This window comes from Watersipora subatra, chromosome 2, assembly GCF_963576615.1.
Source record: "Watersipora subatra chromosome 2, tzWatSuba1.1, whole genome shotgun sequence".
Lineage (NCBI taxonomy): Eukaryota > Metazoa > Bryozoa > Gymnolaemata > Cheilostomatida > Watersiporidae > Watersipora > Watersipora subatra.
Window position 1 is genome coordinate 7775010 of NC_088709.1, and position 22132 is coordinate 7797141.

The window sequence follows — 22132 nt, forward strand, 5'->3', positions numbered from 1 at the left end:
AACTGGTTCGGGCTCAGTATCTGAGCTTAATAGGTCACCAAGATAGTCACTTTCATCAATATCATAGCTACCTGTTTGTTCTAATAGAAGGAAGTGGTAGATTCTGCTCAAGCAACATGTTGTAGCCTGTAGAACCACATGCAAATCTTAGTTGCAGACCTTTTTCAATGGTTCCCGGGCTTCACCTAAGTCCTCTTGTAGACCTTCATCGAAGCGCTTCAAGCTGATCCTCATTAAACAACTTACTTACAGCTGACTCAGACTGCTTGAGCTTCTTGCGAAGATCAAAGCATCTCTTTCGTACCTTACACAAAAATAGTAAATTCAATTTAATATATACCCATTACATCAAACATCAAGTAATAAACATCAGTATCAAATATAGCTTATAAAGTCTTATTATACAAGTTATGAGTTCTGTTAAGTTGTGCATATTAGGATTAGCAAAGTGTGCAAGTTAGATGTGAAAGAAGACACACAGAAGAATTAGTGATGCACAGAGGCAATGGTTTAGGCCCATCCAGAAGAATAAATTAAAATCCCAGCACTCCTTACACACATTTCCACTGACTATACTTACTTGCATGATCATCGCAAGCATACTAATAGAAAATGTTATAAACACATATTACTCAAAATAAATGTAATTGTATGTCAAAGCAAACATGAACAAAACAAATTTGCCAACTAGGAAAAGATGGTGCCTCCAGAACTGAAACATCAGGTTTTTCTTCAATTGTTGGGCATGGCTTACTGCTTGCATAATCGTGATCAGAGGAATAAGCAATCGATGGCCCTGAGTCATCTGCACCTCGTTTTAAAGGTGCAGGTTTCAAACGCTGACATTTCTGCTGCACACGCTTCGCAGAGATCCTCTAACGGTTGCAAACTCAGTCGACTAATAATGTACTGTATATACTCTATAAAGCCATCTATATGCTCCCTAAGGAGTCGATGAATAATATATGAAGATATTGTTTCACCAGGTAACTGATAAACATTATGCAAAGCTAATTTCTACACTTGAAAGTTTATTATTAGGAGTAGGAACTTGCTTTCTACATTGTTTATTAACGATAGTGTAGGAGCAGCAACTAGGCAATGGCTTATGAAACCAATGATATAAACCCCCCACTCATATCATTTATATCATTGATGAAACGAACTCCATTAATGATGGAATGAGAGGACAACTCTCATTTTTGAGCAAAGTAATAATCTATATATATATAAATCTCAGTGTTTGTCGTTTATCTGTTAGTCTGTCTGTCGTGTGTCCACTTATAGTGATAAAGTTTTAGCAACGCAAAATGCACTTCAAACTGAATTTGAACTCAGCATCTACAGGCCTGGAAGTGGGCAAGCTACCCTATTAAGCCCCCCATTAAGCCACACATGCTAATTGTGATAAAATGGATTAATCGTGCTCATAGTCATTACATCGGTTAAAATACGCATATCGATGTTATGTGATTTGTAACGTCATTAGAACTGACTTCACAGTTTCACATCTCTTATTATAGTAAATTAAGTTACTCAAATTTTGCCAATTTGCTAATTTGAGAAGACATGGTAAAACTTACCCAATGGTAGCTACATTACCTGTAACTATTTATAAGTTGTTTTTATTGTTCATGCAGCGCAGGACATTCATTTAGTCTATCTAGGTATATATGTATTTCTCCAAACTGGTCGTAGGTGTATTCGTAGGTTTGATTGTCCGGCTATAGATCTTAAAATCTTGGAATAAAGATTCCGTATCGAATAAGATTCGATCTCTGACACTGCCGTTCACCAGTCTGACGCCCTACCCACTAGACTACAGAAATCAAATTGCTCATCTGCCAATATAAGTCATCATATGAGAGCAAATACCTAACGGCTTTGCATATGAAGCGGGCCATAGCATAACATCACGAGAAGCTGTTCGCTCACATTGTTAAACATACTTGCTAACAGCGTGTTTATAAGACAAAACACTTTTTTCATGATATGGAGTTTGATAGTTAAAATGGCAAATGTTGTTATATGTTAAATACAAATCAATTCTCTGTCTAAAGTCTTTTCTTTTACCTGGGCAACGCCGGGTACCACAGCTAGTATCTATATATTTTTCTTTTTCATTGTAGTTTTTTTAATTGTTTTAAAAGCTAATTTTTTTTATCATAACCTGTTTTTTAATTGGTAATAATAAAGTGTGTAATTTCAATTTCAAATGTGCACACGCAAATATAGTCATTTTTTCAGTTTCAGTGAATCTTTACAAGCTAAAAGCTTTTCACATGGATATTGGTATTATCTGGAGTAAAAATTGCCTCTACATGCTTTCTCCGTTTGGTCGGACAAAGCATCTATAACGTGTTTGGGTTTATGGTTGCTTACTAGCTAAAGGCTGACTAACAAGATTTTGAACATTATCCTTTGGACAATATTTTGGAGGCCATGTTTTGTCACCAAGCAATAAACCAAAAAAGTCGCGCTTGCGTGACTCTTATATTTATTGGGTGTGGCCAAAAAGCAAAACAATAGGACTTGTGTAGCACCGGTAAAAGCAATACCATAAAGTCTGTGATTACGCACATGGACATACAACTACAACATGTAACATCCCCTCTTTTCTAAAACAAAAAACATACAGATTGTCTCAATCGTATTAAAGCTAAAGCACCAAACTAAAGTGACTAAACCTAATAAACCATGGTAATATAAACTCAAAATAAAATCAATAAGAGACAAACAATATCTCATTATCTTAGTGACTAACTTTGATCATATTTGTTAGGCCAAGCTGGTTCCTGACAAACTCGGAGAGGGCAGCCCATGTTGTCTGTAACCTCACATGGCTGTCTAACCGGAACAGGGTGGTTGTTGTCTGGAACTTGTAATCTTGGCCGCAGATCACATCGATTTCTTTTAAACATTTCACCATCACACACTACTGCATACGGCCTATCTGAAAGTGTCTTGTTCACTTGAGCCTTTTTCCAGCTTCTCTAGTGTGTTTGGTAATCCCCCAACATCACTTGTTCACTAATTTCTAAAGGTGATAAATTCTTAGATGACTTGTTGTACTTTGTTCTGGTTCGTTGCCTCTTAGCTCTCTTTTCCTCAGAACTGACCTGCTCTGCTCTTGACAAACCCATCTTGGTGTGAGAAGGAAGTGTGGAACGAGTTGACCTGCCGAGAAGACGCTCTATGGGACTGGTGGTCATGTTCTCTGTTGTTGTGTTGTAGTATTCTAGCAATGCTAACTCTGGGTCAGCACATCTCTTCAGAATTTTTTGGGCTATTTTCACAGCAGACTCTACATTGCCATTAGATTGAGGGTAGTGTGGGCTGCTTGTTGTGTGAGTGAAGCACCATTCTTTGGCAAAATAGACAAACTTTTGAGGTGTTAACTGGGGACCGTTATCACTCTGGATTTGCACTGTAATACCCCATCTGACAAAGATCTTTTTTGGTGCTGTGATCACATCACAAGTGTCCTGACTGCTTATACATTCAAGCTCCCAATAATCAGAGGTGTAGTCTACGGCCATAACATAATGTTTCCCTTCTTCCCTTCTCCCACCCCTATTTGTTCCATACCTTGAGTGGGACATTATTGACATGGTATTCTTCTCTGGGTTGTTTTGGGCATCTTTCAAGCAGACCAAACAAGCTTGACAGTGTTTGGTAAGTTCCTCAGCCATTCCTTTCTAATACACAGACCGTCTTGCACGGCGGCGTGTGGCCTGCACTCCCTGATGACTGGCAACCAGTTTGTCTAACATACTTCTTTGAAGAAATCTAGGCACCAACATACGCAGTCCTTTAAATATGAGTCCTCTTTCTACTGCTAGCTCATCTCGAAATGACCAGTACTTTTTTATTGATTCCTGAACTGCACTTGGATCATTAGGCCAGCCCTCCAACACCCATCTCATCAACATTTGCAACTCTTGATCATGTTTTGTAGCAGCTTGTAGATCTTCATAAACCTGGTCTGGCAAATGCCATATCAAAGGGAACCTCGCTCACAGCAAAGACGTGCGACTTATCTCGTGTCCCAGAAGGCTTCTCTATGTAGCTATCACGAAAAAGGAATTCTGCTGAGAGCTGCTCCTTACCAGGTTTCTAAACCAGCTCCACTCCTGTATATCTCTGGAGAGAGAGTAACATTGACTGTATACGACGAGGAGCCTTAAATACTGGTTTTTTGAAGATGGAGACTAAGGGCTTATGATCTGTGTGAACGGTGACATTAGAGTGGACAAAAACATACTGGTCCAACCTTGACAGAGTTAACACTGCTAACATTTCCAACTCGATAGGGGCATAGTTTGTCTCACTATCTGTCAGAGACCTAGAAATATAAGTAACTGAGTTTCCTCCCTGAAGTAGCGTAGCTCTCAAGCCTGCTGTAGAAGCATCAGTCTGAACAACTATCGGGGCATTTCTGTCAAAGAACTGGAGTGTTTCAGCATTAGTCAAACTTTTCTTAATCATTGTGAAAGCGTCTTGTTGACTAGACTCCCAAACAAACTTTGTACTTTTCTTTGACTGTAGCACCCTACGAAGAGGTTCTGCCTGAGCTGATAAGTTTGGAATAAACTTGACATATATATCACATGACCTAAAAACCTCTTTACTGCCTCAGTCGAAATTGGTGGTTGCATGTTCTGAATAGCCTATATTTTTGTGGATCCGGTTTTAGACCTTTGGAAGTCAGGATATGACCTATATATGGAAGATCTGAGTTAAGAAATTTGCATTTGTTTTTGTTTAGCTTAAGACCGTACATCCTAGCCTTTTCCAGTAACTTCTTGAGATTTCTGTTATGATCTTTTCTAAATACTATTGTCGTCTGCCACTACAGCTATTCCTTCCAATCCCTCTAATGCATTTGCTAGCCTTCTTTGGAACTCTTCAGGGGTCGAAGAAATTCCGAATTGCATTCTAACATACTTGTAGCGTGACTCTGGAGTCCAAAAAGTGGTGAGATCTGTTGACTCTGCTGCTAGCTTGACTTGCTGAAAACCACTATTTGCATCACAGAGAAAAAAACATGTTGCCGCATTCAGCTGTGGGAGTATGTTTTCTAAAGTTGGCATTTCAACATGATTGTGTAGAATTGCTCGGTTTAGATTCTGGAGGTCAATACATATCCTAATGTTTCCATTTGGTTTCCTGATAGAAATCATATGACTAATCCAAGCTGTTGGCTTGTCAACCTTCTCAGTAATTTCTTGTTTCTAAAGTGACCTAATCTCCTTCTCTACTTCTGCTTTCATTGTCGATAGCACTTTTTGTGGGCGAACCTGCACTGGCCTTACTGACGACTCCAACTCAATGCGATATTCTCCTGGCAGCTCACCCAAACCACCGAATACGTCCTCATACTCAAGTAGCATACCAAGAATATCTGTATCAAACACAAAGCTCACTGTCTCAGACAAATGTAAGAGCTCCATTTCCAAGCATGCAACACCTGATAGTAAACTATGATGGCAACTTTCTACACTGAGAAAACGTACTTTTATCTCTTCATCCCCTTGGTCCTTCACTTTCAAGTAGCACCATCCACGTGGTGTGCAAGATGTTTGATCATACATGTTGAGTATAGTATCAGTCTTTGGTAGCTGAGGTTTGTCTAGTGCACAGTAATCATGGACTGTGAGAATGTTACAGGTCGCACCTGTATCAAGTTGAAACTCAGGGTGACAGCAGGAGATGATAATATCAGTGTTGACAACAGCTTCCTATCTTTCATGGTGATGGATATACTGTTGCCATATTCTTCATCTGTAGAATAGTTCAGCAGTTCCGCTTGATGTACCAATTCCTTCTTCTTAGTTCCATCCTAAAAGTTCTGACTGCAAACAGTGCAACATCGTGCATAATGATTCATCTTCGAGCATTTGTGACAATTCTGACCATAGGCTGGACATGAATGAGGGGGTGTACTCCACCACACTTATTGCAATTGGCTGCAGAAGCAGAGAGTTTTAGATGGCTTTTCCTGGGCTTTGGCTCATTTCTTTTATACAAGCTCAATGCATTAACATCTTCTGCTACCGTACCCACTATTGCTTTAAGATCTCTTGCTGCCATTTCAATTGACCGACACAATCCTAGAGCTTCTTCCAGTTTGATGTTTGGTGTCTCAAACATTCTACGCTTCATTTTGTCACTTTCTACACCAAATATCAAAACTTGCAGAACCACGTGATTATACACCAAAGTCACAGTCTCGAGCAATCCTATGCAGCTCTGTAATGAACTCGTCTATAGTCATGCTGGCCTGTTTGGCTGTCAAAAGCTGATGAGTCATTGCAACTGTGTTAACCCTGGGAGCACAAAACTCTGCGAATTTCTTACATACTTGCCTATAGACCATTTTACTGGTCTCACCAGACCATGAAAAGGACTTATATATGTTTAAACCCCTCAGCCCAATGGTTCGGAGAAGCAGAGCTACATTTACAGCATCAGCACAGTCACTCTTTTCCATTGCAACCAGAAATAAATCAAAGTTTTTTTTAACCTCTTCCATTGTTCTGGCAAATCACCACCTTCTTTCAGTGGTTCAGGGCATAAAAACTTTTATATTCTGACTGACAGTGTTAAAATTTCCACTAGCAAACTACCAATATGACTAGTAAAACTGTTATGACAACTCCAGTTTTAAAATTTCTTAACATAATATTCTCACTGCCAGTATCAAATACCACTATTGTAGTAGTTAAAAATGTTGACTCACTCAAAAACTAAATAAAATATGCATCCTAGTTAATACTGAAACACATTACCACCTTACACAACACTGTTCCAAACAAAACTCGTGAGAGAATGGACTTTGTGTTGCTTGCCGGGTGACTCTCCAACGTCCACATATTAAATCAATTTATTCTCTACACAACCCAATTTCGTTATCATAAAATCAAACAAAATTACTCTGGGCACCATATAACGTGTTTGGATTTGTGGTTGCTTACTAGCTAAAGGCTGACCAACAGGATTTTGAACATTACCCTTTGGACAGTATTTTGGAGGCCATGTTTTGTCACCAAGCAAGAAACCAAAAGCGGCGCCTGCGTGACTCTTATATTTATAATGGGTGTGGCCAAAAGGCGAAACAATAGCACGTGCATAGCACCGGTAAAAGCATACCATAAAGTCTGTGACTACGCCCGTGGACATACAGCTACAACATGTAACAGCATCAAACAAAGAAAGTCCTCATTTTTACGTATGCACCAATATCAAGAGGTATCAGTATCGTCAATCAAAACTTTGAATACAATGATCTTCTAGTGCAAAGGTAACATTTTTATACACACACCTCCATGTATTCATTGTTTATTTGTTCTTGATTTATTTGAACTGCACAAAAGCACTTTTCTCATGGAATGAAGTTTAAAAATTAGAATGGTAAATGTTGTATATGTTAAATAAAACAGTTTTTTGTGCAAAGACTTTTCTATTACTCAAGCAACGCCAGGCATTCACCTAGTAAACCTATATATATTAATGTCAGAGTTTGTTATCCATCCAGCTTTAGGGATCAAAATCTAGGAATGAAAAATCCGCATCGCAGATGATTTGATCACAAAACTTCTCGGTTGGCAGACCGGCGATCTAATCCATCACACTATGATAGCCAAGCTGTCAATGACTGTTAGCACATTCACTACATTGATTAAAATAATCCTGCTTGAAGTTCTTGGGATCATTGCTTTACTATGCTTATGAGGTAAGTTACTCATATTCATTAGGTAATTGTTTTATTACCAATGCAATGCTGAACATTCCTAATGCTCAGCATTAGAAAAATCGGCTAGTCTGCATATAAATGTGACTGTTCATCTATCCAGTAATAGCGATAAAAATTTAGCAATGAAAAATCCTCTTTACCGAGGATTTGATCCTGACACCTCCCATCCTAAACGCCAAGCTTACTTATTAGGCTATAGCATTAAACTTTAAGTAATAATCAATAATGATGAAGATATTCATTACATCAGCTAAAATGCGCCTAGCGACATGGCGTCAGCGTAACAATTAGCAGCTGGTCTCACTAGGTAAATGTTCAGCATTGCACAACTCATAAAAACGGCTCACAAACGGCTTTACACTGCAGTAAATGTAATGTTTATAAGCTGTTTTCTATTACTCGTGCAACGCAGGGCATTCATGTAGTATATGCATATATAACAAACTTATTTAAACTTTTAGCGCACAGAAATAAACAAACACCATCTAAAAGTTAGGTGGTAAATAAATGTTGATTTTCTGTGCAAAAACTTTATTATTACCTGTGCAACACCGGGAATTCATCTAGTTCAGTATAATACCTGGTGGCTTTTTCTCATTGACATACTACACATGAAACTGCTTATTATAAATGCTAAAAACTGATTTTAATAAAACCTCACACTATCATGGTATTTTACTAATATTTCTTTCTATAATTCACTAAAATTCTTTTATAATATTTAAATCTTTCTGGTCACATCTTCAGTTATAGGAAATGATTATTTTATTATACCAACAGTGTGTCATATATTTGAGAGATGTTAGAGATGTGTGTGTGTGCGTGCGTGCGTGCGTGCGTGCGTGCGTGCGTGCGTGCGTGCGTGCGTGTGTGTCTCTACCGTCTTTGTAATGCACCAGTCTGTTTTTTTCATTTCTTGATCCAATCATGTTTCTTAGGCAATTACTTGTAACTAATAGCTAGTAGGAACATCACAGTGTGTTTATATTTTATCACAATATTTTGTATTATATTGAAAATGGTAATAACCTGACAAACATAACAAAGTCTTTAAAAAGGTTGGTTTCATCCTATTTTTGGCTGTACTGAGTCAAGAGTTGTTTTCCCCCTGGAGGAGCAATGTTTCGTCTTATACCAGTCAGAGCCATCGACCTTTTGCTCATGCCGCTGTCTGCTCTGGTATGCGGCTGTGGTAGAGCTAATCTCTATAATTATATTTGTACAAACGTTGATGCTACACATAGACAAATAAACAGTCTTACTTTAAATCAAAGATGAACTAGCCTGAACTGAACAGGTTGAACTTGTAAACAGGCCTACTTAAAACAAAAGCAATCAGGCCACACAAACTTTGTTATTAATACAGTCATCTGTTTACATCATTTCATGTCAGTCACAGCTCTTAAGTTTGTAGATGTCGCAATTAAAAATGTGGGTTGGAAAATCTACCTCAATCATCTCTAGTTTTTTAGTCATGTTTAGGTATAGAAATCCTTACTATAATAGGAGCCGTGTCTGTCTGTCCACTCAAGGCTATAATGATATGTTAGAAAAAAGATTGTATCATACACAATTCAAACCGGTAACATTTTGTATCTACACCCAGCACCCTACCAACTGATTCAATCATTCGCTTTTTAGGGCTTCAGAATTATTGTGTACATACTTATTCTCTACACTTTATCGACACTCCTGATGATCTCTCAGGGCACACCAAACTGCCTAGATACACATAAATTCTAACTTTTCAGAATACTGTCAAATGAAGATAGACGCCGTACTCTCTCTGCATCATATGATAAACTTTCTAACGACAGAAGCGATGCAGTCTTGACTACCCATGCAGTTACAAGGGGGATCATATATGCATCATATACAGTAGACCCTTGCTATACGATTTTATTTTGTTCTGTTTTTGGCATCAGAAGGCGAGAATTTCACATTAAGATGTATAGAAACCTATAGTGAATATCTAATGCAAAACACCTCCTGGTAAAAATCATCAAAATTTTATATATGTTATATATGTACTGCACATAATAAAAACTAGTAACAAAATAACATTTGAACTTTAGTAACTATAGTTACCTACAGTACCTACTACAGTTACCTACAGTACCTACTACAGTTACCTACAGTACCTACTACAGTTACCTACAGTACCTACTACAGTTACCTACAGTACCTACTACAGTACCTGCTACAGTTACCTACATTTTAACCTTAGTAACTATTATTACTGTAGTAACTGTTACTGTAGTAAAGTTACTGTAGGTAACTATAATAGTTACCTACAGTAACTTTAGTGTATTTAGTAGTTATGGCATACTATAAAATGTAATGTTACAACAAACTATGTGCAGCACGTATTGTAGGGAGTTCTTAATTTCGAGGCAGATGCATAACATAAACATTGAATTCAACTTAAATGAGTTTAGCTTACTAAACACATACTTAAAGCTGAGTTTTAGCATGTATTTTTAAATACTTTACTGAACGTCAAATTTTTCATTGCTAACATGTTATCACCTATCTGTTTTCGGTTTCGTTTTCACAATAACTGATATCGATTAATGCAGAAGTGAGATAAATCAAGAAGCCTATCTCTTTCATTCGTTGTTACAGGGTTTTCGGTGAATAGCATACGGACATAATTGTTATTCCGACGTAATCATCACACAGACTCCCAAATTTGAACTTTGAGAAGATTTTTTTGTTAATTTCATAACAAAAAATATTTTGCATGAAGAGGGTAAAGAATTAGCGTCTTCTCATCGCAAGGCAAAAGAATTTTATAACACGGTCATCGGAACCCAAGAACGCGCTGTATATTACATCAGTCCTTTTTCGTGTAGTCCAAGATACCAGAGGACTTAGTTTAAAAACGATCAAGAATAAGCTTGGCAGCATGCTGTACTTTTGTTTCACGCTGTCTTCAAATCTCATACGCATAAAGCGCTTTCCCCCTTATGTGCGTCACAGTTTATTTGAGCGCTCTATGATAGATGAGCAAACGAACTCTATGTGCAGTGATGAAATGGAACACTCTTGGTCTGACTCGAACAGGTAAAAATCAAAACTTAACTAGTCTGCAAATCTACTGTTTCATCCTTGCAAGCTTGTCTACTAGGGCTGCCAGACCCCAAGTTGTTTGATTCATCTAACATTTCAGTAAAAACGTTTGGTATATGAGTGCATTTATATGCCTGTCATCACTTCAGTCAACTTTCTGCTATTTAACAGGATTGTATCAGGTGAAAAAATGGGCTAGTTACTAGCGAATAATGGTGACAACTTATTTTAATGATGATGTGGTGTCGGCGAAGGATCAGGATATCAGCCGGTATTTTAGTCAGAGCTCGAGCAAAAAAGGCTAGACCCCAAAATTGGGAGCAGGTGATATTTTTTAGAATTTTGCTGCATCAGCTTTTTTCTCCTTTGCCTAAAGGTTGACTTGCAACAAAATTCACATTACAGTTATTTGGTATCAAAAGATTCACCATGTCTTACTCTGTTGTGTTGTAGGTGCCAAATACGTGGAAATGTGATTACAAGCTCTTAAAAGCTCAAAAACAAAAAGCCGCCATAGATTGGAATCTCTTTATTTTGATGACGTATTCATTACAGTTTGGTTATCGTCTTGTCACGTGATGTCCTCACATGAATTGAAAGGCCAATAAAAAGCTCAATATAAAACGTATTGTAGCACTGGTTTATGACAAACACTTTGGGTTTTACCGAAGACCTGTATCAAATATAAATGATCGCTACTTTACAGTTTTGTTTCGGCTTGGACTAATTGTCAAGTCGTAATCTGACCATGTGACCCAATACTTCGAAAATAATTTTTGCAGCATTTTTCGATTATCACATTAAAACCGATGTTGCAACAATCAATGCTCACCTAGGTAGACTTAGAGAGGAATTACAGAATTTTATTGCGATACGCAACCCATCACGGTTTGTGAGTTTTGTTTCCAGTACTGTAATAATCACCCTTCAATTTATAATTGGTATATTGTAGGTTAATTGTTTTTTCGATAAATTTAGCCTTTGCAGTTTTGTTTGCTTATTTTAAGGGTACATATTTATTAGTAAAATCAGATCTTTATCAAAAACAACAACCTGATCATAATACACGGATACATAATTACATCGCATAATGGAGCAAGCTAACTTTTTTTGCATTTTATATGTTATACCTAAAAGTTGAGTTTAACTATTATGTGGTGCAGAAGTTCACCTAATGGTTGTACATGGCTTGAATATCAATTAATTTTTAATTAGTTCTTTTAAGTGATTTTAGCAGCTACAGGCTCACTACTCAGTGATGTCAGGTAAATAAATCTACTATTTTAGCTGACTCTTCTATTCTTAAACTCTAATTTTTACCAGAAATACCTTGTAACCAGTCTGACACTTCTGGTATACTTTTAACAAGATCAAAATCTGATTGCCATAGGAAAGTTGACTATGTACTTATACCATCTCCTAAGTAAAATCAAAATCTTTAAAGGGTTAGACAAAAAAAAGATAATTTCTTTTAAATATTGCGCACAATTCCTGTCCACACATGCTATGAATGCAATCTTTTTGCCTCGGCACGTCATTTCATTTTCAACACAACCAGATAGTTTTCAATATAAAACGAGGTGACAACTCCAACATTTATAACTTGCCTTTTCAGTATCAATGGACACATCAGCTGTCGGATTAAGCAAACTTTTGTCTCTGACAGCAGCCCTCAATGGCAAGGGAGCCAGTGTTTTTAAAGTTCGCTGATCTACATGTACAGGCGTTTTTTCAGTAAACATCCGGTTGAAGTTGCCTTCTCTGTTGCTCAGCTCTAGACGATATTTCTGGACCAGTTTCCTGAGCTGATCCAGCTCCTCATAGACTTCCTGCAAAAAAGATTATTCTTTTCTATTTCAGAATAATTATTGAATATTTACACATGCAATGAAAGCAGAACAAGTCAGTACTTTCTGTCTTACGATCTCCAACAGCTCAGCTATTCTAATATATGTTATTAATATTATTATTCTTAATATATAACCCTCAAGGTTTCCAATGCACTGCTCTTTTGTATCAGGGTTAATGAATCACATTTTGTAGAACGGTATATTCTGTCTGATCAAGCAACTTTAACAAATAACAGGTGTTGTAGGAGTCTCTACAAGTAGATTTCACACTTTGAACCCTAGTCTTGTATATACAAGCAGGCAACCTGATCGTAGACCGTATTAAAAACATTCTATTGACTGTAAAGCACTTAGAATAGCACAATTCCTTTTGAGCTGAAGGTCGAAGGTCACCATTTTGAAGGTCTAAGCTTGAAAAATAAACAGTAAAAAACACAAATCAAATAGAGTAAATAGTTTTATTTCGGTTTCTCAAAAAGGTAATGTTCTAGATGGTTCTATAGGGGTAATGGTATATATATATGGTAATAAAAAGGTAATGTTCTAGATGGTTCTATAGAGGTAATGGTATATATATATGGTAATAGAAAGGTAATGTTCTAGATGGTTCTATAGAGGTAATGTATATATATATGGTAATAAAAAGGTAATGTTCTAGATGGTTCTATAGAGGTAATGTATATATATATGGTAATAAAAAGGTAATGTTCTAGATGGTTCTATAGAGGTAATGGTATATATATATGGTAATAAAAAAGTAATGTTCTAGATGGTTCTATAGAGGTAATGTATATATATATGGTAATAAAAAGGTAATGTTCTAGATGGTTCTATAGAGGTAATGTATATATATATGGTAATAAAAAGGTAATGTTCTAGATGGTTCTATAGAGGTAATGTATATATATATGGTTATAAAAAGGTAATGTTCTAGATGGTTCTATAGAGGTAATGGTATATATATATGGTAATAAAAAGGTAATGTTCTAGATGGTTCTATAGAGGTAATGTATATATATATGGTAATAAAAAGGTAATGTTCTAGATGGTTCTATAGAGGTAATGTATATATATATGGTAATAAAAAGGTAATGTTCTAGATGGTTCTATAGAGGTAATGGTATATATATATGGTAATAAAAAGGTAATGTTCTAGATGGTTCTATAGAGGTAATGTATATATATATGGTAATAAAAAGGTAATGTTCTAGATGGTTCTGTAGGGGTAATGGTATATATATATGGTAATAAAAGGTAATGTTTTAGATGGTTCTATAGGGGTAACTGAAGAAACATAAAAAAGCAACTAGATTTATCGTTAAGGTTTTGTTGCTGAGAAAAACAAGCTTTTTAGTTTTGTCTAGTTTTGATAATTCATTATCGAGAATTTCAGTAGATGTGCTATCAATTTAAAATTTTACAATTATATTAAGCAGGTATCAAGCACAAAGAGACCAAAATTTTACAATCCTACTTAAACTGAAAGTTGGAAAAAACAAAGTGAAACTACATGGCCGAGTTTTTATTTAGACGTAGGAACAGATGGACAAACAACTCTCTGTATTATGTAGAACTCGGGTTTCAAAATGTTTCCATAGCAAGTCTCAAACAAGCAGAAATAATATTTGGCTAAATATAAAATCTTTAAAACTTGTTTCATATTAAATATTGTTTTGTATAATCTAATAACATTTTAAAGGGTTTGCCAAAGTCTTCAATACTAACTTTTGCCAACAATACATTTGATTGTCAAGCTAGCTGTTTAGCATTACTTCCTGTTTTGAAATATAGCCAGAACCTTAGCTTAATTCATGTCTCGATGCATGGCTACAACCTTACTTTGTGCCCTTCTAGACGCAGCTCCGTCTTTGCATGACAAACATTGTGTTATTACATGTTGCCCAACAACGGCAACTATATTAACGCATTAAGGTTGAGCATTTTCATATCCTCATTGTTGTTACCTACCGTGAAGCCGATTATAAACTGAACCCAAGTCAGCAGGGCTTTATCTTTTGTGCTGCCTCACTGATGCATACAACCAGTTGAAGATGAATTACTATAATGCACCTGCAGACCAGTGACAGCATTGGACGACTCTGTGTAACAGCATTTCAGTTAAACTGAGCAAGTAATAACAAGTGGCATATTCGCTGCTTCATTTATTACCTGCGGAGCAAAACTGCTGTCAGAAGACATGTGCGTTGTAGCTGATCCTCGCGCCGATAATGATTCATTTGTTCCTTTCCTTGCTAGCTCCTTCTTTAGTGTCTTCAACTCTTTTTCGACAGACTGGCATTTCCTTGCGAGTGCTATTTCATTCGTCTGGGCCTCATCCAGGGTCTTTCTGTTAAATATGTGTCAAGTGGGCGACTATTAAAATAATTCTAAAATATTAGGTCTATTAACTAACAGCCATCAAACTTTCCAACTTTCTCAAAAAAACTACTACAGCTTATACCAGACACCAACACCTTGCCAATTTACATTACATAACAGAATTATGCAGAAAGAGCTTTTTCTATCAATATAAATAATTTATTTCACTATTTTTTTGGTTTTTTTGTCTCATGGTCTGATTTGCTTTAAACTGTACTAACTAGTGTAAATAAATTTGATATATATCTATTTATAGTTAAGCCTGCTAAAAGTCGAAAGATTACAGTACTTGCTTTTTAGGATGCAATTTTAAAATTTGTGGAAATGGCAGCTCGTACTAGTAAATTGATATATATAAATCTCAAAGTCTGTGTGTATGTGTGTCGGTTTGTCCAGCTATAGCTATTAAAATTTAGGAAATAAAGATCCCTTTTGCGCTAGATTTGATCTCGGAACGTTCCTATCACCAGGCGATAATCTTACCAATTAAGCTACAGGTGATGCAATGATCTCTATAGGCGATATGAGGTGTTATGTCGATTAAAATACGCATAGCACTCTCTGTTACGAAATGTCACTAAAGTTTGCTCTCACAGCTCTTATTAGGTGGCTAGCAACTGCATTACCTGCCACTGTTTATAGGCTGTTTTTAATACCCCGTGCAACGCCAAGCATTCGGCTTAAGTTTTAATAAGATAGCAAAGTTACCACTCAAATAATTGAGGTTGTACTCTACCAGGACTCAGATTTCAAGCTCCACGCTTTGGGAGTTTTTCCATCTCAGCAGCACCACACTCATACCATGTAAGAGAATAAGTGGTGTTTGTCTAGCCTGACTTGGATGGTCAGAGCTGAGCACCCAGAGCATTATTGTTGCTCTAATAGTAGGCATCCTGCTACTGTGTTCATCATCACCTGTTTGATGCCTCATTATTCCCATCAAGTATTCACTGATTTCATAAGGTTATACTTTAGTTAGTCAGCATTCAGCTGCCAAAGACTCGAAAGAGGATAAACTGCATTTATTATGAGTTAAGCCTCAGATAAAAGGCTCAGTTTATGCCTCTCAAAATTTTAGTTTGCTACGAGGATTGTGTTTCAATAGCAAGTCTGGACTTAAAGCTGTATAGCAGACTCAAAATCCTGTATTTCTCCAGCAATTACATGTAGGTTAACAAGCCGCATAGCTAGGCAATCTGAAGGTCCAGTAATGATTTAGTAAGTTTGGGTGGTGCTATGAAAGCCCCTGTGTTGAAAGTGAGTAAGAAGTACGATATGAAGCTTAAAAGTTTAGCAATTTAATAAAACCTTAAAGCTGGTTGTGAGACATCAAGAATGGCGACAACTGAAACTCTGCATGTTTTATTTAAAGGCCAGTAAAGTGGTAGCATAGTGAGTCTGCCCTCATAAAACACCATAATGCTATGACACCGATAAAAAACGGTGAAAGCTTTATGGAAATAGATAGTTAATATAAAGAAGCGTGAGATAACTACAAATAAAGTTGCAGCGCTAACTCTTTATTCAATACCTACTGCTTTTTTTCTCCCAAGAATCTAATACCACCTGTTAATTCTTTTTACGCCAACAACAGAAGAGGTTCTGCCAAGAACTTGGGGGAACCTTCTGGTTATTAAGAGTCAATAAATGACAAGACAGTAAGTGATGATATGCCATGCTTACTTTGTCATAATCCGATACACCAGAGACCTCACCATAATGCAATATCCCAAAAAGATTTTAAAAAACGCTGCACAAACTACTTTTGCAAAACTCAACAAAAGAGAAACTGAACCACATGTCGATTCACAGAGTGAATCGACATGTGGTTTTTTACACCATCTTCCTTAATGACAAATAGAATAGTAAAAATGATAAATCGCACTATCGAGATCTCTCGCTGAGAATCTGCAGCTAACTGAGCTTGTAGGCTTGCCATAACTGTTTGACGTTGGTTTGTGTTTTGATGTTGTGAGTTGAATAAACAGACAAGTAAAATCAAATCATGCTTTTACATCCCATACGAATTTCTGCGTTCAGAACTACATAGACCTTGCTGCCATCAATGTTGATGTGCCATTGCTTCAGAAAAGCTCAAACTATTCAGTCTGCCAAGTTGTGAACTTAGGTGACACAACCAATCAAATACCATTATATCTCCCTCTATAGTACATGTAAGAGTTAGTCATACAAAACATTCTCTATACATTATAGCATACCTTAAACTTTGTATTTCTTCATCTTTTTCTGTTAGAGATCTTTCTAAGTTGTTTGTAATCTCATCTACTTTCTGTCGCTCCTCAGCTAACTTTTTGTCTGTAGTTGATATTCGTTTACGCAGTTTGTCTATTTCATGTTCTTTGACTGAAAGTTTAGTATCTAGTAATGTTGAAGAGTTACTCATAGATGAGTGAAGTTCAGAAAACTCTTGTTCACACTTTGCTAATTTCTCTTTCAACGCTTTATTTAGTGTTCGCTCAGTAGTACATTCGCTGTCCTTGACATCGTATTTTTTCATCCATTGACTCTCGAGTTCTAGTAGGCTTTGTGAAAATTTCTTTTTCACAGCTTCTTCACTCTCGTCAGATTTGTCTGTCAATGATTTTAGTTTACCCTCTAATGTAGCCACCTTCTCTTGGTAACTTTTCTCTATTCGCTGAAATTCCTTTCGGTACAGATCTTTCGTCATCTGAATCTCTACCTAGAACAAATGAAAGAATAACAATAAAAATAATGGTGAATAAAACAAATATATTGAAGAGAGCTGATAACATGAACTTCAGTAAGCTTGCAACGCTTATTATTGTTTTATCAATTACAATTAAAAACTCAAATTCTACAGGTTGCTAAAGGCTGGTTCACACTTTATCTCTGTATATCAGACTTATTCTCTCAGCGATTATGTGTACCCTAAACCGATGGCATCATTGGGACAACGACTGAAAAAATCGCAGTATTCACACATTTACAGTAGTTCGCCAAGCATTCACAACATCCTGTGAAATGGGCGCCACTTCGGCGATGGTGGTTGGTCATCGCAGATTGCTTGATCTGTTTTCTTTCATGACATTTGCTGTGGGGATGAGTATTTCATCATTCTGCTACTTCATCGTATAATGAGAACTCTACGCCACAAACTATTCGCTGATGTAAACGCGGATGTGTTTGTGATAGTATGAACATTGTCATCACAGACGATCACTGATGTATTGTGGGATTAACACCAACAGCCGATAATAAAGTGTGAACCAACAACACAGGACTCGACTAATATGTAAGTCTAATACATTAGTATAGTTGTTTGCTTGTGATTAAGCCAATGGTTACAAGGCCGACAGAGCAGAGTAGTTTTCATTACCTTAAAGCCTAAATTCTCTTCAAAGTGCTCGAGCTGCATAACAATTCATACGGCTAACGTAGTGTTCTAACAGTATCAGAGGCTATTAAAAATGTGCTCCAGTTTTTTTTATAAACAGCCAAAACTTTCCCCAGCGACGAGACTTCTTTGTACCAAGGCTTAAGGAGTGTAAAGCCATTTTATAGATCACCTCTACCTCATAATTCACTTGTCATACCTTTATGTTGTGTCGTTTAGCTGGGCAACTACTGGCAAACACTTGATATCTGAATATTATCGTATGTCTCTTTATCAGCTGCCCCTATACTGGGTAAATATACATTGCTCCTATACAGCTGCTCGGGCAAACATATAGGGAGATACAATGCCATAATTGGCTGTAACAGTAAAGGACCTGTGTAAACATGGCTGGTCATAGCAAAAATGTTTCTCAACGAGCTAGAAGACTTAATTTAGGTAACCAAGTTTGTGACAGGTTCTTGTTTAAAGGTATATTCTCGAAGTTCTGTGTTTATTTTACACCAACCTTGTTGAACTTTTACCAAAAGCTTCCAGTAGCTGGCTTTCAGCAAGTTAGTGCATTGGCATCAACTAATAGCAAATACGTGAAACCAAAGGGAAGAATCTTCAAGTGTATGAAATGGTCTAGCAACGGCTATCATAAAGCATTCACATATAAATATTTCATCAAAGTAAGGTCTACGGCTACTTCATAGATAACTGCTCTCGGCGTGTCGGTAATGGTATAACCACCAAAGAAGATCCACAATTCAGAGTTAGTACTCCAAGGAACATTCCTGACTTCACAATTTAAACAAGAGCCTACCTCCCTCTCATGGTTCCTGATGAACAGCATGTGTACAACCTGTGTCAGCTCTGCCACCTTCTTTGACATCTTGTGCTCAAACCCTTTCCTAGCCTTAACTCTCTCGGCAGCCATCTTCTCTACTACTCGAGTCGGTATGAAGACTGGCTACCGGGTCTCACAGACGCCTTCAGTTACCTGCGTGGTATCAAAGGCTTCAATAGTGCTTCTTCAAGACGCTTACATAATGATAACAAAACTAGCACCTCACAGAATATTGTTAGAGACTTCATTAGCCTCAGACAGTAAACTGAGTGATAAGTAGTGAGGTTTACCAACTAGTATCATGCACTAGAACTCACTGCACCCACTGTAAACATGTTAAGAAAGAAACTGGATTCCGGACGGCTGTCTAATCACTAGTGTTAGGTTGGCAGCACTGAGTTTCAACCGCTCTATTGATTTATACAATAGTCACTATGACCCTCTCTCAATCTATTGAGCTCTGAGCAATTAATTAGCATGGACTAAAGAGAGCCTTTGATTGTTTGTTGTCAAGAGATCATTTCATTCTGTTCTCACATTGAATAAACAAAGACTACTCTATTGTAGTGCCAACGCTGACTCTTACATGTTGCACCCAAGCTGCCATTCTTTTCTGATTGGCAGCATTTAATTTGTATACGAATAGTTTGTTAAATCCGTTATGCACTGTCAGCACCCGCTCTGAACCGAATATACTAAGTAACTAGGTTGAATAAAAGATGAATGAAGTATAGTTGGTTAAATCTGTTATGTATTGTCAGCACCCGCTCTGAACCGAATATACTAAGTAACTAAGTTGAATAAAAAGATGAATGAAGTGTACCTTTTATACTCCTACGAAGAACCATGCTGACAGCATGGCACTAGCAGCAATATTAACATTGGAGATAAGACACACTGACTGAAGTAGATATAAATATCTACATGTATGTCGCTTGTGGCAGCCAGGTAGATCAGCTGCCTTATTATATCCTTAATAGAGGTAGCGTTATGACTGAAGTTTATTGGTTGAAAACATTTATTAAAGTGTTTGAAAATTTATTTTGTGAACTGAAGTGAATTTTTGCGAACTTGAAACATTTTGTTCATATTATTATCTCCTCTTGATGCTTTAAGCAAGAGTAGATAAATCTAGTTATCAAGTTTTCAGTTATTATTCTATACTTCATGTATTTGAATTTGAGGCAGTGCTTAAACAAAGTGGTTAAATGTTGGTCAAATTTTTCAGGGTCCTAATCTTCTGCGTCTCTCCACATTACTTTGAATGATTTAGTCAATAGTGTCTAGTTTTAAGTATGACTAGCAGCAATCTCGACGATGCCCAGGATTCCCTTAACTTTTATTTAGATAGGCCGCAGGTGGCAGCAGGTGGGTGTTTAAGAGGCTGATTCTCAGGAACCAATCAGTTTTGAAAATAAATATTTTTATTAGTGACTTGGTGGAAGACACGGAGCATACTGATGTGAAGTTTGGATAAAATGGGCCAAAAAGTGTAGAAATGCAGACTAACAGACAGACACACAATGACAATCTGGGATTTATTGCTATATATTATTAATAATAATATTATTTACAAGGTTTCTGCTGGTTGAACTAACAGCCAGTCAACTGAAAGTCAAATGCAGATATAAACCAACTAGTAACACAAATCCAGTTGTTGCATTTATATATTTGTAAATAGAAATTACAGTTGGATGTATTTAATAGCTTATTTATACATTCAAAGTAATCATTATAAAAATATTGACTATTTGTACTAAAAATAAGTAACTATATAGATATACAACAATAAGTCAGTTCAAATCATTGCTGCAGTTTATCAGCAGTTCTGAAAAGATGGCAGTCATTGAGAAAGGCTAACTGTTAGCCATCATATCTACCAATATGTTTTATCAACTATGGAACCAAAGTTAATTTTACGAAGGGCAAGAGTTGACTGATCATTACTTTAGGATCCCAGGCGTTGTCAATAAAAAGTTAGAGGTTTTACCACCACTCATTTGCTGCTATTTCACCGTGTTACATTTCAAGGAGCAAGGCCAAAGTCGGTGCCTTGTAGCACCCTTATAAAAAATTTGCATAGCTCAGTATCTTTGTGACAATTGTGAGCACCAAAATGTAAGTGCGCTTCCTAACGGATATCAGGCTACCTGTGCATGAATTTCAGGAGTCTGAAGTGGGACCACCAGCAAGCGGAGCGGTTTCAGCAGTCTTTATACAGATATAATCAATATCATCTACACGTTCAATTGAAGGGGGTGGCTTAGGGAGGTCTTCGTTCGTCGGTTTAAAGCTGGACACATTTTCCTTGAGGGGAATTCTTGTGTATCCATCTTCTCCTGCTTCGCCAGTGTCTCCTCGTTCAGCATTGTTGTTTAGCATGTGCTCATCTGCAGAATTGACCCACAATGTAATTACTTGATCGATTGTCATCACCTACTAACTATACTACTAAACACCATAACTCTACTGAAGTGCTGGAAGGTTCCAATGGAATGAAAAACACTGAGTGGATGTTACTTGGAGAATATTACACTTATTTAATGCATACGTAAACAATTTGCATTATCTTAGCTGGCTTATTGGAGCAAAACAGATGTCTTTTAGGTTAGCTGAGCTTAAGCAAAAACTCCAGGAAACTCCTGTTTTGACCATTGCACTAAAACATTTTTGAAATAATAACAATCTTTTTAAAACAGGCAATAGCTGCATCACATGCATGAGGTTTAAGGATGTAAAATACTACGATAGACTTATGCCATAAATATCACATTCACAGCATGGAGAGGGTCTCACTTGTAACAGGCTTTCAACAGATGATATTAGTTCAAAATAACATTACGCTTGAAAATGTTGTTAGCCTCTTT

At 36.8% G+C, this 22132-nt stretch overlaps 2 protein-coding genes across 2 annotated transcripts; both read right to left on the minus strand.

Annotated features, from left to right (window-relative positions):
- Positions 1-2993: 2993 nt before the first annotated feature.
- On the minus strand, positions 2994-3692 carry LOC137387910 (uncharacterized). Its single transcript, XM_068074423.1, has one exon. It carries the CDS (start codon positions 3690-3692, stop codon positions 2994-2996), a length of 699 nt encoding a protein of 232 aa, XP_067930524.1.
- A 5112-nt stretch (positions 3693-8804) lies between these two features.
- LOC137388681 (protein FAM184A-like) lies at positions 8805-19418 on the minus strand. The gene is made up of 5 exons (XM_068075142.1): positions 19242-19418; positions 17277-17758; positions 14848-15025; positions 12436-12657; positions 8805-8961 (listed from the first exon to the last, which is right to left on the minus strand). The coding sequence occupies exons 1-5, from the start codon at positions 19353-19355 to the stop codon at positions 8827-8829; spliced, it is 1131 nt and encodes a 376-aa protein (XP_067931243.1). The 5' UTR covers positions 19356-19418; the 3' UTR covers positions 8805-8826.
- Positions 19419-22132: the final 2714 nt, after the last annotated feature.

Bases quoted from the DNA above. Each gene is read 5' to 3' on its own strand.
- LOC137388681 (XM_068075142.1), bottom strand. From the start codon at position 19,355: ATGGCTGCCGAGAGAGTTAAGGCTAGGAAAGGGTTTGAGCACAAGATG. The intron at 17,759-19,241 runs GTAGGCTCTTGT...CATTTGTTCTAG, and splicing joins TCAGGAACCATGAGAGGGAG to GTAGAGATTCAGATGACGAA. The intron at 15,026-17,276 runs GTATGCTATAAT...CATATTTAACAG, and splicing joins GAAGAAATACAAAGTTTAAG to AAAGACCCTGGATGAGGCCC.
- LOC137387910 (XM_068074423.1), bottom strand. From the start codon at position 3,692: ATGGCTGAGGAACTTACCAAACACTGTCAAGCTTGTTTGGTCTGCTTG.